General features: G+C 38.4%; 1 protein-coding gene across 1 annotated transcript in view; it reads right to left on the bottom strand.

The window, feature by feature from the left end:
• The window catches only part of LOC132378818 (fibrillin-1-like), a 377,797-nt gene that overhangs the window by 122,474 nt on the left and 232,501 nt on the right, over positions 1-22,822 (bottom strand). The window contains exons 27-31 of the mRNA XM_059946042.1: positions 16,827-16,952; positions 16,169-16,294; positions 11,246-11,368; positions 8,404-8,529; positions 8,089-8,214 (exon numbers count right to left, since the gene is read on the bottom strand). Coding sequence (XP_059802025.1) covers positions 8,089-8,214; positions 8,404-8,529; positions 11,246-11,368; positions 16,169-16,294; positions 16,827-16,952 — 627 coding nt within the window. The remainder of the gene's footprint in view (positions 1-8,088; positions 8,215-8,403; positions 8,530-11,245; positions 11,369-16,168; positions 16,295-16,826; positions 16,953-22,822) is intronic.

Raw genomic sequence — 22,822 nt, 5'->3', positions numbered from 1 at the left:
TTGTTGCCATTATACCAAGAAATTGATAACAGATTCTGAAATACAGAGATGTGCTATTAAAAATAGAAACCTATAAATTATCAGTGTCTTCCTGCTCTACCACAGGGTAGGTTATTCTACAACTTCCACCAGCATGATATTCAGAAATGGGGAAACAGGCCAAAAAAAGCTATGGGAACCATTCACTTGGTAAAGTGCCCTAAAATGTTATCCACTGTTGCAAAAGTGCATTTTCAGTAGCATATTAAGTGATTATTATTGCTTAGCAAGCCTTCTTGTCCTAAATAAAAACTATTTTAAAGTAAATTCTATTAAATATTCCAAATTCTAGGGATCGATCATTTATCGTTTTTAAAATTTATTTACATTATAGCTTAAAACATAATTAAATATGTATCTACACAAACACGAGGAAATCTGCAGATGCTGGAAATTCAAGCAACACACACAAAATGCTGGTGGAATGCAGCAGGCCAGGCAGCATCTATAGGAAGAAGTTCAGTCGACGTTTTGGGCCCAGACTATTTGTCAGGACTACCTGAAAGAAGAGATAGTAAGAGATTTGAAAGTGGGAAGGGGAGGGGGAGATCTGAAATGACAGGAGAAGACAGGAGGGGGAGGGATGAAGCTAAGAGCTGGAACAACACCTTATATTCTGTCTGGGTAGCCTCCAACCTGATGGCATGAACATTGATTTCTCTAACTTCCGTTAATGCCCCTCCTCCCCTTCTTCCCCAGCCCTTATTTATTTCCCTTTTTATCCTTTTTCTCTCTCTGTTCCTCTCACAATCACTCCTTGCCTGCTCTTCATCTCTCTCTGGTGCTCCCCTTCCCCTTTCTTTCTCCCGAGGCCTCTCGTCCCATGATCCTGTCTCTTCTCCAGCTGTGTGTATCCCTTTTGCCAATCACCTTTCCAGCTCTTAGCTTCATCCCTCTCCTTCCTGTCATCTCCTATCATTTCGGATCTCCCCCTCCCCCTCCCACTTTCAAATCTCTTACTATCTCTTCTTTTAGTTAGTCCTGACGAAGGGTCTTGACCCGAAACATCGATGGTACTTCTTCCTAAAGAAGCTGCCTGGCCTGCTGCGTTCCACCAGCATTTTGTGTGTTGCTTAAATATGTATCTATATTGTTATACTCCAAAACTTCAGTTAAAGATCCTTCTTCAGTTTTTTATCTGCTAGAATTTTTTCCATGTGATTGGCTGTTCACCCAGCATTAAAATTGGATGCGAGTCGTTCTATAGAACTGATGTTTGGAATGACTGAGGTTAGAAGTGGGAAGCCCATTCCACAGAAACCATTATATTTTTCTGGGCAGACATCTTCAAGGCCAGCTGTTAGTGTTATTGCTTCACTGTTAACTGGAAAATTGTTATTTCTCAGTTTATCTAATTGAGAACCAATCATTACCTTCTTATTGGAGATGTAGTTGAAATAGAGTGCTCTCTTAAGACTCTTATGGCTAGTCCTTTTAAAATAAACACAGCTCAGTCTCTGGCTCCATGCTCTGTGTTTCTACCATATGAAAGAACCATTGTTTGAGATTCTAAGGCACACCATGCATAAATACAATGACTCTTTTCTTCAGTCTTGGGATCATGACTTCATTTGCTAATGTTTCTCCGCTTGTTTGATAATGTTTTCAACGTGAAACTGAAATTGATCTGTATTATAAGTAACTGCTACAACTTCAACAATACATAAAGGTGGCATTATGTCCTAGCCAGAGTAATTTTAGATGCATAATTATATTAGTAAGGATTATATTGTACATTATAAAAGTCTGTTTGAACACTCAATGTAAAGTATTGACCATCCCACTGATAATAGGTGTCAGAATATAAAGATCTTCTTCACAACCCTGACTCATTTTGAAAATGAGACAAAAATGCTGATTTGAGGGTTCCACATCTATGTTGCTAATTCACATTGTTTTACAAATGTAAATCTTAATCTAAACAAAAAAAATTCCTCATTATAGTTTCGACCAGTAGTTCTTGGAAGTCTCAAATACTTCAATTCAAACCACCTCAATTTAAACAACAAAAATATCCATCCTCAAGACATGCTCACCTATTCATCATAGCTTTCAGCAATACAAAAATTATCAACAAATCAAGATAGTTTGCTGATGTCAGTTACTTTTTATTCACTTTGTTCTTTAGTCTATTTCTGTTTCTTCTTTAGTTTGGAAGTGGGCAGAGCAATTACCTATTCTAATCCTCCTTCCCTTACCCCTTCAATTTTATTCTGGTGTCTCTTTCCAGTCTGGAGGAAGGGTCTTGACCCCAAATGTTGACTGTTTATTAACTTCCATTGATGCTGCCTGATCTGCTAAGTTCCTCCAGCACTTTGTGTGTGTGTGTGTTGTCCATTCTAATTGCCCTAAAGCAGGATTCATGGAAAATCCAGACGTTTCAGGGTCATCATTATGATCATGTTACTTTTTTAATTCCAAATGATTAATTGATTTTAAATTCTACAGCTGTCTCATTGAGACTTGAAGTAAAGATGTTGGTTTGTAAATTCAGACCTATGGATTACTCATTTAGCCATTGCCATTCCGTTATAATTGATACTATGTGAGAAACCTACCAATGAACCTTTTGATTGCTGTTGTAAATCAATTAACGAAATGCATTTTATTCTTCAGGGGTTAACTCATTTTAGGTTAACACAGAAACATAGAAAACCTACAGCACAATACAGGCCTTCGGCCCACAAAGTTGTGCTGAATATATCCCTATCTTAGAAATCACTAGGTTTACCTATAGCCCTCTATTTTACTATGCTCCATGTGTCTATCTAATAGTCAATTAAAAGACCCTATCATATCTGCCTCAACACCGTTGCTGGCATCCCATTCCATGTACTCACCACTGAGTAAAAACTTACCCCTGACATCTCCTCTGTACCCACTCCCCAGCAACTTAAACCTGTGGCAACCATTTCAGCCCTGGGAAAAAGCCTCTGACTATCCATACAATCAAAGCCTCTCATCATCTTATACACCTCTATCAGGTCACCTCTTGTCTTCCGTCGCTCCAAGGAGAAAAGTCCGAGTTCATTCAACCTAGTCTCATAAGGCATGCTCCCCAATCCAGGCAACATCCTTGTCAATCTCCTCTGCACCCTTTCTATGGCTTCCACATCCTTCCTGTAGTGAGGCAACCAGAACTGAACACAGTACTCCAAGTGGGGTCTGACCAGGGTCCTATATAGCTGCAATATTACCTCTCAGCTTCTAAATTCAATTCCGTGATTGATGAAGGCCAATACACCGTATGCCTTCTTAACCAAAGAGTTAACCTGCACAGCTGCTTTGAGTGTCCTATGGACTCAGACTCCAAGATCTATCTGATCCTCCACACTGCCAAGAGTCTTACCATTAATACTATATTCTATCATTGTGTTTGACCTACCAAAATGAACCACCTCACACTTAATTGGATTGAACTCCATCTGCCGCTTCTCAGCCCAGTTTTGCATCCTATCAATGTCCCGCTGTAACCTCTGGCAGCCCTCCACACTATCCACAACACCTCCAACCTTTGTGTCATCAGCAAACTTACTAACCCATCCCTCCACTTCCTCATCCAAGTCATTTATAAAAATCACGAAGAGTAAGGGTCCCAGAACAGATCGCTGAGGCACACCACTGGTGACCGACCTCCATGCAGAACATGATCCATCTACAACCACTCTTTGCCTTCTGTGGGCAAGCCAGTTCTGGATCCACAAAGCAAATTCCCCTTGGATCCCATGCCTCCTTACTTTCTGAATAAGCCTTGCATGGGATACCTTATCAAATGCCTTGCTGAAATCCATATACACTACATCTGCTGCTCTTCCTTCATCAATGTGTTTAGTCACATCCTCAAAAAATTCATCAGGCTCGTAAGGCATGATCTACCCTTGACAAAGCCATGCTGACTACTCCTAATCATATTATACCTCTCCAAATGATCATAAATCCTGCTTCTCAGGATCTTCTCCATCAACTTACCAACCTCTGAGGTAAGACTCACTGGTCTATAATTTCCTGGGCTATCTCTGCTCCCTTCCTTGAATAAAGGAACAACATCTGCAACCTTCCAATCCCCCAGAACCTCTCCCATCCCCAATGATGATGCAAAGATCATCACCAGAGGCTCAGCAATCTCTTCCCTCGCCTCCCACAGTAGCCTGGGATACATCTCATCTGATCCCGGCAATTTATCCATCTTGATGCTTTCCAAAAGCTGCAAGCACATGTTCTTTCTTAATATCTACATGCTCAAGCTTTTCAGTCTGCTGCAAGTCAGCACTATAATCACCAAGATCCTTTTCCATAATGAATACTGAAGTAAAGTATTCATTAAGTAGCTCTGCTATTTCCTCCGGTTCCATACACACTTTCCCATTGTAACACTTGATAGGTCCTATTCTTTCATGTCTTATCCTCTTGAAACAATTTTGCCTGTGTTGTCTGAACATGATAGCAATAGTAATCCACGTTGTTCAATTGTAGAGCCCAGTGGGTTGTAGTACTGAGAGCACAGAAGTGGAAGTACACAGTTGTTGCCTGAAAGTGTTGCACTGAAGCTTGTTGGCCCTGTTTCCAACTAACATGGAAAACTTGGGAGGAAAACTTTCAGTGCAACACTTTCAGGCAACAACGATGTACTTCCACTTCTGTGCCCTCTGTACTACAACCCACTGGGCTCTACATTCTCTATGGAAGTTTCTTGGTTTGACTTCCCACAAATTAACATCTCTGAATTGAACACCATCTGTCATTTCTTGGCCCTTTTATCTAGTTGATCAAGATCTTCAAGTAGTTTTTGATAGTCTTCTTCATTTTACTCAGTATCACTTACTTTAGTGTCATCAGCAAACTTACTGACCAGGCCTTGTACTCAACTTTACTGTTGAGTGATCTCACCGGAAGGCATTTACACTTATACCATGGGATTCAATAGGAAATATAAGTTTTGAATCAAGGTAAATTATGATATAGATGTTTTTTTTAAATTCAGAGATACAGCGCAGAACAGGCCTTTCTGGTCCAAACTGTCAACCAATGTAACCCCTAGACTAATCACAGGTCAATTTACAATGATGAATTAACAGGTTCATCTTTGGACTGTTGGAAGAAACTGGAGCATCTGGGGGAAACCCATGTGGTCACAGGAAGGAATTACAAACCTCTTACAGAGAGTGCTGGAAATGAACTCGAAACTCCTGAGTTGTAATAGCTAAGCTAACTGCTATGCTACTGTGGCAAAAATTCTTTTCAGACAATGAAAACCCTCCAAAACACAGTGGTCACTACATGTGCTAAATTACTAAATCTTTGTATTTATATGGTTAAATTTTTACCAGCATTTAATAGCAGATACCATTTACATGGTCTGTTGCTGCTTTTTGGGTATTTATCAGAAATGTCTGTTGTTTAGAATGCACGGTTGCATAATTTAGAGGGTGTTAACCCAATTCATTTATATTTATGCAAAGAATTAAAAGTAATGCACATTAAAGAGAAATGTGCAGTCATGATATTATCATTCACAGGAAACCAATGTCTGGCTTAGATATGCTGCAAATTCAAGAAAGCCAACTTTTGATTAAAGCTCAGATAGAAGTTAAAAAATCAAATACACTCATTTCAACTTAATTTAAAATAAAAAAAATACATATGGAAATTTTTTACTTTACATTAAGTTTTAATCCTTTCTTTAGAATATTAGAAACCTGATTTTTGTTTAAACAAGTAATATACAGAAAATACATTTATTCATATTTCTCTTTGATTTTTTAAAGTAAAAATAAAACAATGGAAGTAACTGAATTCCAAAAGCATCCTTCACCAAAAATGATGTGCAGGCATGAAATCTTGATGTGCAATGCTTTACTTAGAATCCATCAAGTAAATACAGCTAAATAAACACAACATTCATCTAAAATGTAGTGCAATTAAGACTATTTGAAAGAGAGAAACTTAGAAATTTATTGGTGTCCGCAGAGACATGTCAGATCACAGCTCTGTGGCCAGCCCATGAAAATTTGGTTCTGGTTCTGCTGCTTAACAATGTAGCAGTGCCCAAGGCATTAAATGCCAGTGAATCAGCCACATATTAGTGTATGGCTTTACATTTATGTGGTGTTCATGATGAAAAATATTTGGGGCTGGGTTGGAAAATTTCATTTTAGATGATAGCAAGTTAGGCAACTGCAATTTAGGGGTACTTGGTAGGTTTATTATGATTTGGGAGCAACCACTATTAAATAGCATAAAGCACATTACACCAGTTGAAGCCAGACCAGCCTTTTATAAAGTTGGTAGTCACCCGACTGTGTAGTGATTTGAAATGTGAAACATCTACATCATTTCTTTCTAACATGAGTGATGTCTGCCATATCATCTATATTACATTCAGCAGATACAAAACTTGATCTTGTGAAACAAAGGGTCCTGCCTGAGCAGACCCTAGCCCGCAGATTTTGGGCTAGAAACTGTTTACAAGTGGGTACCCTTGAAGTTTAAGATACTATTTGAGTTTCAAGCAAGTCAAACTCTCAACTAGCTCAAACAAAATTCAATTATACATTCAGATTGTAGGTGAATAAACAAGAGCAATTTGATGGTTTCTGAAAACAGTGAAAATTAACATATGCCCAAGTTGTATCACAAATGTACACATCTGAAATCATTTATTTGTTAAAAACCTACTAAGCAGTAATCAATAGCAATTTTATGTACTCTGATTTACCTCAACAACCAATATCAAAGATTTATTGATTGTGAATTATTATCTAATTCATCAGGAAAAAAAATTGTAGACAGAGGGCAGGTATAAATTGCACATGATTTTGATGTTCTCATATTTATTAAATTAAAAGGAGATCCTGATGGATTTTATAGAACAATAAACAGTAATGTAATGCAAAAGATTCTGAATATTTTTGCAGCATCATAAAATACATCACAAAGCCCAGATTTAATTTTATAATACAGAGCAAACAACAGCAATCTTAACACTACATTAATATATATCTATTTTACTAAAACTTTTCTTTGACTACAAAATACAATATACATGAAAAATAGTGGAAGTTTGGAAGTTTTGTTAAAATAGATTGCAGATGATCTGTGACATACCAGAAAATGGAGAATTTCAGATATTTAAATTATTCTTGGATTTGTTAGAATTTAAAGGACTAAAAGATCTGGCACTTTTAGGATCTCCTGGGGGATTCGGTGAACTAGACTCTTGTGAGTGCACATATGGTCAGGACCGCCATTGTTGGGGGTGGATGCTGCATAGTTGTCTGTTGGCAAAACATGAACCAGTGGTCAGCTCCATTACTTCATGCTGATTAAAGCATTGAGCAAGATTAAAATTATCGAGGATGAAAGCGGAAAACGAACAGGTGTTAAATGCCATCTGCTTGCATTTCACTGGTCTCCCTCTCTTCTTGCTACTACCATTGGGCGGAAGGTGTAGGATTCTTGGTCTCATGCTGCCTGGTTCAGGAGCTACTGTTGCCTTGAAGCCATTGGGGTCCTGGATGGGCTTCACTCGTCTCAGCACTGAACGGGGTTCTGCAGCTGTGAGTTCACTTTCTAGGACTCTGCAATTCATGTTCCATGTGTTTTTGTTTCTTTTTCTTTCTACTTGCACAATTTGTTCAAGGCACTTCAGCGCTGAACTGTCTCTGCAACAATGGCCTGTGGTCATCAGGTTCCTGGACTGGCTTCACTTGCCTCAGTGCCAAAATGGCTCCATGTCTGTAGGCTCACTTTTGAGGACTCTGTGGTTAATCTTCTGTGTGTTATTTGTTTACTTTTTTAATGTCTGCATGATTTGTTCTTTTTTCACATATTGGGTGTTTCTTGTACAGGGTTTTTTAAAAAACGGTTTCTATTGTGTTTCTTTGTTTTGTGGTTGCCTGCAAGAAGATGAATCTCAAAGTTGTATACAGGATACATACTTTGATAATAAATGTACTTTGAACTTTTAACTTTGGAATAACATTTTCAACTATAATAAATTTAAATGCTAAATTTGAATGAAGCAAGAAAAAAAGTGGAAGATTTATTTACCTGTACAACCAGTTGTCCCTTTCTTTACAGAGTACCCCAGTTCACAGTGACAGATGAATGATCCTCTTGTATCCTCGCAGGTGCCACTAAGACATATGTTCGGATTAAGTTCACATTCATTAACATCTGCAGGTCAGAATTTAAAGATTACAGTATATATCAAGTATCAACACATTAACTTTTAAGAGAAGATCTACTGTTGAATAATGCTCTTTTAAACATTACTAAATTCTGTTTTATTTTCACTACAAACTCATATTGCCTGCCCAAAAATTAAGCAATAACTCCAGAAATGAGAGAAGAATTTGGTCTAACCTAGACATGTCTTCATATCCTCTGATGCCATAAATCCATCATAGCACAGGCAGTGATATTCTCCAGGTATATTGACACATTGCCCTCCATCACAAATGTCAGGATTGTCTTCACATTCATCAATATCTGAAAGAAAGTAATAGTTTACATCATTGCCATGTTTCAGCGTGCATTCCAACACAAAGTAATGTAAAACATAACATAACATCAGATGTAAATACGAACCAGCAACACCACCATGTTTCTGATGAAGAATTGATTAAAATTCCTTTTGTATGTTTAGTAAGAACAAAGATCCCATGATACAAGTCATGACAGTGTTTCCATATTCACTCAAGGTTTAGGTTATCACTAGTAATGCTGGTATTTATTGATTGGTTAACTGTTCTCCCACCATGAAGTTAGGTAGGATTTAGACCCTGAGTGCCCAGTTAAGTGGTGGAGGTCACGTGTTCAAGAGATGTTGTTGAGGGATGCTACAATGCATCATGTAGATGTCACACAAAGACTGAATTTAATTGAATTGGGTTGAATTGGTTTATTATTGTCACATACACTTTATAGCCACTTTATTGGGTACACCCACACCTTCTTGTTAGTACGAATATCTAATCAGCCTATCATGTGGCAGCAACAATGCATAAAAGCATGCAAAAGTTATCTAAAGGTTCAGTTGATGTTCAGACCAAACAATAGAACGGGGAAGAAATGTGTTCTAAGTGATTTTTACTGTGGAATGATTGTTGGCGCTAGGGGTGGGGTGGTTTGAGTATCTCAGAAACTGCTGACGTCCTGAGATATTCATCCAAAACAGTCTATAGAGTTTTCAGAGAATGAAGCAAAAAACAAAAGTGAGCACAAGTTTTGTTGGCAACAAAGCCTTGTTAATGAGATAGGACAGAGGAGAATGGCTAGACTGGTTAAAGCTGACAAAAAGGTGTCAGGAACTCAGATAATCATGCACGACAACAATGGTGTGCAGAACAGCATCTCTGAAAGAACAACACATTAAACCTTGAAGTGGATGGGCTACAGCAGCAAAAGATCACACCGGGTTCCACATAATAAGTGGCCACTGAGTGTATGCTGCAGTACACTGAAAAGCTTGTCTTGCATACTATTCAGACAAATCAAATCATTACACTGTGCATTGAGGTAGTACAAAATAAAACAAGAGCAGAATGCAGAGCATAGCTACACAGAAAGTGCAGCCATGAGTAGTAAATCAACTATTTTCTTTAAACTGGGGGCACAGACATAATCCTAGAATGGTATGTTGCCTCTTTCACACCAAAGTTCACCCTTGAAGAGGGTATTATTTGGAGATTGTCCAGTTAGGGTATATGGATAGAATTTAGAAACAAGATTGGATATGACTTTGATGGAACTATATTGGAGGCACGTCCAAGTCAATAGGAATAAGAAGACCCATCTGCTCTTCTTATAAGTCTCATAACTATCACAGATAGTTGTAAGAATAATAGTAATAGTGGAAAATTTCAACTTCCTCAGTACTGACTAAACCACCTGTAGTGCAGGACTTTGTCAAAGTATGCATACTGTGATAATAAATGTACTTTGAATTTGCTGGAGGGGTTCAGAGGGACAGGGTCTACCAGCATTTGAATAGGTAACACCTGATCAAAGATAGTCAACAAAATTTTGTGCATGGCATATTGTGACTAACAAATTAGAGCTTTTTGATGAGGTAACCAAGGGGATAGATGAGGGCAGGGTGTAGATATTGCCTGTACTGACTTTAGCAAGGTCTTTGACAAGGTACTGCATGGTAGACTAGTCTGGAAGGTTAATGTGCAAGGGATTCAATGAGAGTTAGCTAACTGGATTCATAATTGATTTGATGGTAGGAAGCAGATGGCAGTGATGGAAAGTTGTTTTTCAGAATGGAGATCTGTGACTAGTGATGTGCCACAGTGTCTTGTGCTGGGACTTTTTGATATTTATATAAATACTGTTACGAACCCCGTAACTGGGTCACTTACCAGCAAAGATAGAGAGGTCCGTTGAAGTCTGATGGTACTATTTTTAACAGTATTTATTGATAAAGATACACAAAAATAATATCAATGCAAACATACAAATAATATACGTCGTCAATACTAAATCTAAAAGCGCGGGTATAATAATAATCAATAAGAAATAGCTCTATCGTTGTCTAGGGGATCATGTATTGTCCGATGAAAAGTCACTGTTAGTTCATTCAAGCTGCAGCATTTTGGTTTGAGAGAAAGACGCGTTAAAACTTGCCCAGTCCTTTTAGGATGTCAACCCTTCGAGAGTCGTTGGGAGTTGGGTTCCCCATTGTTAGCTAAAAGCCATTCTCCTGTGGTAAAAGTCACCGGTTCCGGGGCAAATGTAACCGAACGCACGTGGCCTCCTCCCACCGGCTTCCGCTATTACGGGATCGCTAGCGTTTCTTCTGGTGTGTCTGAGGGGCTGTTCCCACAGACCCTCTTTTATCCTGGACTCACAGGGTCTCAGATGTCAATCAGGTTGGGTTGATGCAATCCCTCCCTCAACCAGCCCACTTTGCCTGAGGGCTTCCACGTAGCACTGTATCGTAATACACAAGCCTGTCTCTAAGAGACAAAGGCCGTTTCCTGTAGTTTTTATATCGCCGGGGGGGGGGGGGGGGGGGGTCAAGACATTCCGCACGTCTCTCTCTCATTTCCTGGGTTTCCTGACCCAAATCAATAGCGATCCTGCGATTCTCAAAAAGGAGGGGGCTGCAGGCGTAACAATACTTTTGGAAAGGTTATTCCCAAAAGGGCTTAACAGTGTGAACTTATATCTTACCAATATCTCAATACCTGCGCTTTACCTGTGCAAGTTCGCTGGTCTGGTAGCAAGGCATAACCATTCCTACAGCTGCATTCATAACTGCCTTCAGAATTTGTGCAGTAATTCTCACATCCTCCATTCGATATTGTGCATTCATCAATATCTGCAATAAAAATTGGGCTGTAATTTTTAAGTGTTTGGATAGGGCAGTGATTAAAATTTTAAACTCTGAATAATAAAGGTGGAGAACTACACATATTACACACATGTTCCAAGAATTATGTTAGGACAACCCAGCAACTATATTCATGACTTTGTAATCGTTAATGGTGTGGCATTTATTAGAAATGACAATCTAGAATATCTCAAGGATACGTAAACTAAAACTGGTTATGGTCAATTAATAAACTTTTTTGATCAGGTAACAAGAGAGGATTTATGAAGGTAAAATATTTAATATCCTGTGCATGGATTCAAAATAGCTTTCTGGTAAAGTGTTACATGAAAGGCTTGCCAGAAAACTAAAGCAGTGGAATGAAAGGACAAGCATGGATGCAAAATTGTTATGGGAATATAAACACAGACATAAGAGATGCAGATGCTGGAAATGTGGAGCAACACAGTCAAAATTTCTGAGGAACTCAGATCATTCAGACTCTATGAAGAAAATGATGTGCCAACATTTTGGCCTGAGACCCTTCATCAGGACTGAAAAGAAAGAGAGCAGAAGCCAGAATAAAAGGGTTGAGTGAGGAGCACAAGTTGGTGATTGATAGGAAAAATCAGGTGAGAGGGAGAAGGTAGATAGGTGGGAATGATGTGATGGGTTTAGAATTGACTTGTGGAAAAGGCAAAGGGCTGAAGAAACGGAATCTGATAGAAAAGTACAGAGGACCACAGAATAAAGGGAAGAAGGTAGGAAATCAGACGGAGAAAGGTATGGGAGATGGTCAGGGGAAAGGAAAGAGAAGGGATAAAAGGCCAGAGGGATAAGGATAAACAATGGCTGGGCAATAGAGGGGAGTGGTTACTGGAAGTTATATGTTGATGTTAAGTTGGAGGCTACTAACAGTTCAGATTCTATCCTTCATTTAGTTTACAAGTGCACAATTTCAAAATTTGTAGATTAGGTAACATCTGAAAGCATGATAACCAGAAGAATGTAAGCTAGTACAGGAAAGCAGGCAGGTGGACATGTAATGGAGGAAACCTAATGCAGCAATGCATTTTGTTAGGAAGATGGAGAAGTGATTTTATAATCTAAAGTAGTGGTCACCAACCTTTTTAAGCCCATGATCCCCTACCTCGGCCTTAGTGAAAGGTGAGATCGATCCCAGATCAATTAGTCACACACATGCGCACTGGGGCAGAAAAGACCGGAAGTAAAACCCCACAATCCGGAAGTAGAAATAATGCATAAACACCAGGGGTGCCCACCGTTTTTTGCACCGCGAACCGGTTTAATGTTGACAATATTCTTGCGGACTGGCTGGGGTGGGTGTGTTAAACACGACAGGAATACAGCGATACTTGAAGCAGGTTCCTAATGTCCAGTCTATTCTGCAATTTAGTTTTCGTGGCTCCTGGCACTTAGCTGCTGTCCCATGCTGCTCGTGTTTTTTCCGCTGAAAAAACTCAACGGGTTCATCTTTAAGTGCAGGGTGCTTGGAGTCAGGGCAACAAAGTAGTTCTGAGGGCTTCATTGCCTCATTAGACAGCCTCCCAGCCCGAACTCCAGCCTCTGCCCGCCAGACACCTTGGCCAAGTGCAACTGGTCGTGGGTGGGGTGAGAGGACAAGGTGAGGCGCGGAGGTCTCCGTGCCGGGGCCACGGCAGTTGCAGTCCGGAGTGAGCGCCCAGGCGAGTGAGGAGAGTGACAGGCCCTCCCCCCGAAGGATCTATCGGCTGAGAAAAGTTTGTTTCAGCAGATCGCAGCAAGGTAGCTGCTCTGCTACTTATGAAATGCTGAGCCCGAATTAGGTCATCTGCAAATATTTTAGCACTGGGTTCCTCACAAACATTTGGTGTGCTAAGCATGTTTAGAGGCGGCGTCCATCTGTCCGCACTCCAGGCCAGTAGCATCAGCACTTCCTGCCGGCCGCGCTGTGGGCCAGTAGCATCGGCACTTCCTGCTGGCTGCGCAAGGAGAACACTAGCGCAAGGGTATCACCGCATTTAGGAGACTGGTGACCTTGCGTGGGTTCAAGTTCAACAGTGGGCGTGACCTCGCAGCGGTTGGGGACTACTGAAGTACATTGTGTAGTGCCGGGGAGCTATACGCATGCACAGTGGGCAGAAAGAATGGAACTAAAACCTCGCAACCTGGAAACAATCTCTCAACAGTATTTGTGTATTTCTTTTTCTTTTTTTTTCGGGATCTACTGGGAAAGTCTCAAAGGTTGACCAGTCGATCACGATTGATGGGTTGGCAACCACTAATCTGGAGCATACAATTCTGAAGAAGATGTATGAATGTAAAAATTTAGGCAATACAGTGCCTATAAAATGTATTCACCCACCTTGAAAGTTTTAATGTTCTATTGTTTTACAATATTGAATCAGAGTGGATTTAATTTGGCTTTTTTGACACTGATCACAGAAGAAGACACTTTCGTGTCAAAGTGAAAACAAATCTCTACAAATTGATCTAAATTAATTACAAATATAAAACAATATATAATTAATTGCATAATAATTCACCCCCTTTAAGCCAGTATTTAGTAGATGCGCCTTGAGTCTGTATAGATAGGACTCAATCAGCTTTGCACATCTGGACACTGCAATTTTTTCTCATTCTTCTTTACAAAACTGCTCAAGCTCTGTCACATTGCATGAGGATTGTAAGTGAACAGCTCTTTTCAAGTTCAGCCACAAACTGTCAATTGGATTCTCAATGAATCCAACCTGGCCACTCCAGGACATTGACTTTGTTGTTCTTAAGCCATTCCTGTGTAGCTTTGACTTTATGCTTGGGGTCATTGCCTTGCTGGAAAACAAATCTCCCAATTTGCAGTTCTCTTGTAGACTGCATCAAAATTTCCTCCAGTATTTGCTGCATTCACTTGAACCTCTACCTTCACAAGCCCTCCAGGGCCTGCTGCAGTGAAGCATCCCAATGGCATATTGCAGCCACCAAGAAGCTTCATGGTAGAGATGGTGTGTTTTTGATGGTGTGTGGTGTTTGGCTTATTGCAAACATAGCGTTTAATCTGATGGCCAAAAAGCTTAATTTTAATTTCATCAGACAAAAGAGCCTTCTTCCAGCTGACTTCAGTCTCCCTCATGCCTTCTGGCAAACTCTAGCTGAGATTTTATCTCTCCCATAAAGCTGTGACTGGTGAAGCACCCAGGCAACAGTTGTGTGCAGAATCTCTCCTATATCAGCCACTGAACTTGTAACTCCTCCAGAGTTGTCATAGGTCTCTTGGTGGTCTTCTTCACTAGTCCCCTTCTTGCACAGTCACTCAATTTTTGAGGACGACCTGTTCTAGGCAGATTTACAGCTGTGTCATATTCTTTCCATTTCTTGATGATTGACTTAACTGTACTCCAAGGGATATTCAGTGACTTGGAAATTTTCTTGTAATCATCTCCTGAGTTACGCTTTTCAATAACCTTTTTGTGGAATTGCTTGGAGTGTTCTTTTGTCTTCATGGTGTAGTTTTTGCCAGGCTATTGACCCACCAACAGTGGGACCTTCTAGATACAGGTGCATTTTTAATATAATCAATTGAAAAATTTTGACCCGAACACGATGATCTCCATTTAGCTAATTTTGTGACTTCTAAAACCAATTGGCTGCACCAGTGATGATTTGGTGTGTCATACTAAAAGGGGTGAATACTAATGCAATCAATTATTTTGTGTTTTTATGTTTGTAATTAATTTAGATCGCTTTGTAGAGATCTGTCTTGACTTTGACAAAAAAAGTCTTTTTCATAGAATGTATAACATAGAAATCTCCAGGACATTACAGGCCTCTTGGCCCACAATGTTGTGCCGACCATATAACCTACTTTAGAAACTGCTTAGAATTACCCTACCGCATAGCCCTCTATTTTTCTAAGCTCCATGTACCTATCTAAGAGTCTCTTAAAAGAACCTAATGTATCTGTCTCCACCACCATTGCCAGCAATGCATTCCATCCACCCACTACTCTCTGTGTGAAAAACTTACCCCGGACATCCCCTCTGTGCATACTTCCAAGCACCTTAAAACTATGCCCCCTTGTGTTAGCCATTTCAGCCCTGGAAAAAAGCCTCTGGCTATCCACATGATCAATGACTCTCATCATCTTTAACACCTCTATCAGGTCACCTCTCATCCTCTGTTGCTCATACATTTTTCTGTTGATCAGTGTCAAAAAAAGCCAAGTTAGTTCAACTGTGATTCAATGCTGTAAAACAATAAAACATGAAAATTTCAAAAGGGGTAAATACTTTTTATAGGCATTGTACAATATTTGAAAGTGGTAAGATAGGTTGAGAAAGTTGTTAAAATGCATAATAGCACCCGGCACTTTGTAAACAGAGGCAAAGAGAATAAAGACAAGAATTGTAATTAATCTTTATAAAAAGTGTGGATTCAGCATTTGGAAGGGAGTGAATAGGTGCCATAGTGGATGGCTACTGCTGTTGCTGCACAGTTCCAGCAATGGAGGTTAAATTCTGACTTCTGGTGCTGTCTGTGTGGAGTTTGCATATTCTCTCTGTGATGTATAGGTTTGTCCCAGATGCTGCAATAAGACCTGCTGCTCAGTAGGTTAACTGACTACTGTAAATTACCTCCAGTGTAGGAAGATCAGTGTGGAATTGACTGGTCTGTGAGAGAGTAAAAGTTGCAGGAAATGAAGGGGGGAAATGTCAAAGTTCTGAGAACTGGCTTAATTAGGGAGTCCCACCACACAGTGAAGTACTTTTTAGTTCTCTAATAGTCCCTAATCAGCTTACAAAGAGTGCTTACCAACACATCCTTGTCCATCAGGCGTTGACTGGTAGCCAATGTTACACGAACAATGGTATTTTCCAATCATGTTGACACAGCGACCATTTTTACAAAGGTTGCCACTCAACGCACATTCATTTATATCTATAAAAATAATTTAAATTATTTAAATCAGTTTTTTTTATAAAAGCAAACACCGTAAAATGTAGTGTAGAAAAATGATTAAGAAAGCAGGCTTATGATAATTTTTGAAATTAAACAGCACACTAAATTTGATTATGAACAGTAAAGATGAGAAAATTTCAGATAAATATTTGGCAGTATGTATAGATCAAAACATAATTTCTTAATTCCTTGATTTGGAGTAAATTGCAAACACAATCACTAACATTTTGAGCCAAAATGTGCTCAACTAAATTTACAGATTAGGATCCCTAAAGATTTTGAATTAACAGCATATGAAGAATTTACTGCCATTCATCCTGAACAGATCAACTTTGCCAAATACTTGCATTAATATAGTAGCAAATGTTTGCTACTGGTTCTGTTTGTTCAAATTAGTGTTAGAAACTTAGTCATAGCTTCAATTTTCAAATATACAAAAGTTTTCATGAGCTTAATTAAGTTTCAAAAGTACTCCTTAGTTTGGAGTTTTTCTTCATTAATTGCAGTTTACCTATGCAAGATGTTCCATCTGAAGATACTTCATGGCCACTTGGACAGGAACAACGGAAGCTTCCATCAGTGTTATCACAGGTACCACCACGACAGAGTAGAGGGTTTCGTTCACATTCGTTAATATCTGAAATAATGGATTTATTTAAGTTTACAGCATTCAAGGTTGCAGCAGAAGGCACCACATCAGTAGTGTAGCTCACAAATTAGATGGCTAGCTCAAGTAAATTCTCAAGTATGCCTACAGGTGAAGGCATTGGTGCAAAATACCACATAGGACCTTATAAAAAGCGCACGCTATGGAAAAGAACTGCTATGGCTATTCAGTGTACCAACATTGTAAACTATTTGCTTGATTCATTTATAAGCCACTACATCAATGATCACATTGAAATAAACAGAGGAGCTGAGGAACTCAATGGGTCAGATAGCATTTATGGAGGGAAAAAAAAGGCAGTTGATGTTTCAGGTCAAGACCCTTCAACTGAACTGGAAAGAGGGAAGCATGAAAATATGGGTGGCAGAGGGGAAGCAATGAAGTGATTAATAAATGGATCCAGGTGAGTGGAATGATAGGCAGGTGAGGGAGTAGGTATAATCAGAGTGATGTAAGAAGCTGGGAGTTGATGGAATTGACAGGTGGAGAGAGGTAGAAGTGGGAATAAGTGGGATGGTGGACCTTGACCAATGAAGGTGCATACATCAGTATGCTGTTCATTGACTACATCTCGGCATTCAACACTATCATCCCTTGGAAACTCATCACTAAGCTTCGATACCTAGGCCTTGATACCTCCTTGCACACCTGGATCCTCAATTTCCTCACTTGCAGACCCCGGACAGTATAGATCGGTATCAACATCTCCTCCACAATTACTGTCACCACTGGTGCACCAAAGGGTTGGGTGCTTAGTCCCCTTCTCTATCTGCTTAATGCTGGTGATTGTATGGCTAAGTAGAGCTCCAATGCCTTATTTAAGTTTGCTGATGATACTACTGTTGTTGGTTAAACCAAAGGGTGACAAATCATTATATAGGAGGGAGGTTGAAAATCTAGTTGAATGGTGCCACAACAACAACTTCTTACTGAATATCAGCAAAACCAAAGAGTTGATTATTGACTACAGGAGGAAGAAGTCAGAGGTCCATGAATCAGTCCTTATTAGGGGATTGGAAATGGAGAGGATCAGTAACTTTAAATTCTTTTTTTTGTAATTTATTTTTTTATTGAAGTTCATCAAACAAATATTTCCATAAAATGTATTTCAGACATTGTACATATATATCATATAATCATATATATCACAAAATCTCCACTAAATATTTATCTGGGATATACACTTATAGAAAAGAGTGGAAAGAAAAAAAACAAGCAAAAGGAAAGAACTATGTACAAGTAGGGAGTGATCTTTTTCTTTACAACAGATTCATTGATTTGTGAGAATAAAATCAGGCCTATGAGGCATTATGTAGTTAAACCATTTTTCCCAGTATGAATCAAATTGTTCCAGCTTATGATTAACAGATGCTGTTATCTTCTCCATTTTGTAAATGTCCATTGTAATTTCCATCCATGTACTTAAAGTTGGGCTCTCTTGTGATAACCATTTCCTAGTAAGAGCCTTTTTACCAGCCACCAACAATATATTCATTAAATATTTATCTCTTTTCAACCATTCTTGAGGTAAATATCCAAAATATATGGTCCTACTCTCCAAGGGTATTTCACATTTAAAGATGTCTTGTAGGGCATTGTGTATCCCCCTCCAATAGTTTTTGATAACAGGGCAGTCCCAAAAAATATGATAATGATTTGCATTTTGATTTCCACAATTTCTTCAGCAAACAGGGAGGTTACTATCATAATGGGATTTCTGAGAGGGTGTAATAAAACATCTTATCAAATTTTTCCATCCAAACTCCCTCCATTTCTGTGAATTGGTACATTTCCATTGATATCTCCATGTTGTTGTCCATTCTTCCTCAGATATAATTATCCATCCTTCCTTCTCCCATTTTGTTTTAATGTATGAAGTCGAATGTGATTTAAGAGTTGACAACCCCTTATACATGCCTGAAATGATTCTACTACCATTATCTGAATTATATGCTTTTCTAAAGAGCTCTATCAAGCATGTATTTGCCTTGGTTAAATTTTTAAGCGTCTTATTAACATATTGTCGCATCTGTAAATACTGATAAAAATCTTGTTTTTCTAATAAGTGTTTCTCTTTAAGCATTTCAAAACTGAACAGTGTTCCTTCTTTCATTATGTTGCAAAGAACTGTTATTCCTTTAGCTGTCCAGTCCTTAAATCTAGCATCCAATTTATTTGGTGTAAAATCTGAGTCATACGCACACCATTTAAGAATTGCAATATCTCCCTCTAGATTATACCCTTTTATAGTAGTTTTCCATACTTTCAGAGTCAATTTCACCCATTGGTTATCAATAGTATTTATGTACCTTTGCAGGTTGTTATCAGCCAAAATTGCTTGTATGGGGATGGGAAGTACCCACTCCTCAATGTTTTTCCATTGACCGTCATATGATGGGTTGCACCAACATATCACAGCTCTCAACTGTGCTGCAAAATAATAATCTCTAAGAGAAGGCAAGCCCCATCCCCCCTTTTCCTTTGCTAATTGCAAAGTTTTGAGACAAACTCTAGGCCTTTTACCCTGCCAAATATACCTTGATAGCATCTTGTTCCATTCATTGAATTGATTTTGATTAATCTCTATTGGTAGGGTCTGAAAGAGATTTAACAGTCTGGGCAGTATATTCATTTTAATAGACTCAGTCCTTGAACTGAGACTGAAAAAAGGGATCAGGCTCCATCTTGCCACATCTTCCTTAATTTTTGTATATAAAGGCTGATAATTACATTCTGATAATTTTGCCAAATCTTTTGGCATAATGATGCCCAAATATTTGAAAGACTCTGTGTGCCATGCCCAGGGTTATCGACTTTCAGTTTCTCTTGGTGGGCTATAGTAATATGAAAGTAATTGGGTTTTATCTATATTGATCTTGTATCCTGATAATTGACCATATTGTTCAAAGGATTGCATCAATTTAGGTAAAGAGTATGTTGATTGCCCGAGATAGATTAAAATGTCGTCCACATAACAAGCCAATTTCAGGCTCTGTCCCTTTAATAGTAATTCCCCTGATATCTTCATTTTGTCTGATGTATTGAGCTAATGGTTCTAGATATAATGCGAAGAGTAGTGGTGACCATGCATGCACAACCCTACCTCGTGCCCCTTTTTAGGGTAAGACTATTTGATAAATATCCATTGATTTTAATCCTAGCAGTAGGATTGTCATATAGTGTCTGTATTGTTTTAATAATTGTGTCTTGGAGACCAAATCTATGTAAAACTCTGTAAAGAAAATTCCAATTAACTGAATCAAATGCTTTTTCAGCGTCCACACTTATCACTATTGCTTCAATTTTATTTTTTTGTATATGATCCATAATGTGAAGTGTCCTTCGTATATTGTCTTGAGTCTGGCGTTGTCGTATAAAACCATTACGTATCAGTATGGGTAGAAACTCCTCTAATCGTTTGGCCATGATGGAGGTAAATAACCTATAATCTACATTAAGAATGGATATTGGTCTAAATGACCCGCATTCCATTTTATCCTTGCCTTCTTTCGGTATAGCTGAGGTTATCGCTTCCTTCCAACTGGGTGGCATTTGTGCCTTTTTTAGAGCCCAGTTCAGTGTAGGGAGTAAAACAGGAATTAACTCATTTTTAAATTCTTTGTATCACTCTGCCGTATACCCATCTGATCCTGGTGACTTGCTTAATTTAAGCCTACTAATTGCAGCTTTTAATTCAACTTCAGTTATGTCAGCAGTCATCCTTCTATTTTGTTCTTCGTTTAAAGTGGGTAACTCTAGAGAATTCAAGAAGGTGTCAATTTGGGTTATGCTTCCCACTGGAACTTTGGAATATAGAGTTTTGTAAAACACTTCAACAGCTTCTTGAATTTCACTTCGCTTATTTTTTTTATCATTTTCGTTCTTGGGTCCCTAATTCTATGAATTTTATTTTCTACTATCTTCTTTTTCAATTTCCACACCAGTATTTTCATAGATTTCGATCCACTTTCATAATGTCTGTTTCAGAAACGTTAAATTTTTCCTGATTTTTTGTGTAGCCAAATTATCTATTTCATTCCTAATTGTTTTAATTTCCCCTAATGTATACTGTGCCAAATTCAATTTGTGTTTTTTCTCTAGTTCCTTCAGCCTATTTTGTAATTCCTCTAATGTTTTATTCCTTATTTTTTTCTTATATGATATTGCTATAATTTTCACTCTGAAGACCGCCTTCAGAGTATCCCATAAAATGGGAGGTGAAACCTCTCCGTTATCATTAAATTCTAAGTAGAGACCAATTTCTTTTTTAATTTGTTCCTTAAAGTACGGATCATTGAGTAGACTTGAATTTAGTTTCCAAATAGTATTCTTTGGTTGTATGTCAAAATCAACAGATAAATATATAGGTGCATGGTGACTTACATCTATTGACCCAATTCCACAGGTGTTTATTTTGTCTTTGTCTTTTCCAAATGTTATGAAATAGTCTATTCTTGTATATATAGAATGTGGAGCAGAATAATGAGTGTAATCCCTTCTGTCAGGGAAAAGGTCCCTCCATATATCAATTAAACCAACATCCTCAAAAAGTGTATTAACTTTCTTATGTAAAGATTTTGTTTCATAGGTTTTTCTATTGGAAGAGTCTAAGTTTGGTTGAAATTGTAAATTTAAGTCTCCCCCACATATCAGGAGACCTTCTGTTTCCGTTACCATAATATCAGTAATTTTCTGAAAGAAACCAATATCACTTCCCAGGGGTGTATATATATTCAATAGAGTAACTGAATTGCCGTCTATATTCCCCCTTACCAGAATATATCTGCCTTTTTTATCTCCCATTTCCAATATTTTTTCAAAATTTAGTTTACTTGAGATAAGAATAGCAACTCCTCTCCTGTGTCCTGATTTATATGAGGAGAAAAACAGATTAGTGAAGCCCATTCTCTTTAGTTTTTTATGCTCATTATCACTTAAATGAGTTTCCTGTAAATATACTACATGGGCTTGTTCTTTTTTCATTTTGGGTAAAATTCTCTTACATTTGATTGGATTTAATAGGCCATTTACATTAAAAGAAATGAATTTTACCTTGTCCTTAGCTATCTGTATTTATCTGTCAATGTATCATTGAAATTAGAATAAAACTTAATCGATCTACTCCCTGAACAAATAAGAACCAAGAAACTCAAATAATAACAAAAATGGCAACGAACGTGTGATTCCAAGGCTGAGGTCTCTAGTAAATAACCCTGCGTTGAGCTAGAGTAAATATCTAGCTGTGGGAGATAACCCCTCCTACCTGTGAGTTGAGGGCCCCCATTGCAGTATTCATAAAAGTCAGTGAACAAATCCATTACCCAAAAAAAGTTTCCCTGTGTACTCCTCCTATATATACATATACATATACACACACACACACACACACACACACACACACACACTTTTTATATATATATATATATATATATATATACATACATACACACACACACACACATTACACACATACCCATATATGCACACACATATATATATATATATTCTCATTTTGGTGGGGAAAAAGGAATAAGTGAGTGAATAAAGAATAACAACTAAGTAATATAAAATCCCATTATAATAAGTATTTCTCAAGATAGGTATATCACCGTGTACTTTTGCTTCTGTTTAGCTTCTCAACATTTTTAAAGTTAGCCAAACCTTATGGCTCTTCTGAAGGGGGTGAGGACTGTCTTTGGGAAACTCCCAGTCTCTTCCTGATATGTTTCTCTCGGCCTCCTCCTGTCTCCTGCCTTCTCGTTTCTCGCACTATTTCCCAAGCCGAGAGGGACAATTCCTCAGCCAGGCTTTCCTTCGTTTTGGTCATGCTGACAGGCAAC

Source organism: Hypanus sabinus, chromosome 21 (genome assembly GCF_030144855.1).
Source record: "Hypanus sabinus isolate sHypSab1 chromosome 21, sHypSab1.hap1, whole genome shotgun sequence".
Lineage (NCBI taxonomy): Eukaryota > Metazoa > Chordata > Chondrichthyes > Myliobatiformes > Dasyatidae > Hypanus > Hypanus sabinus.
Note: the sequence above shows the minus strand (reverse complement) of the source record. Positions and strands in the feature narration are given on the sequence as shown.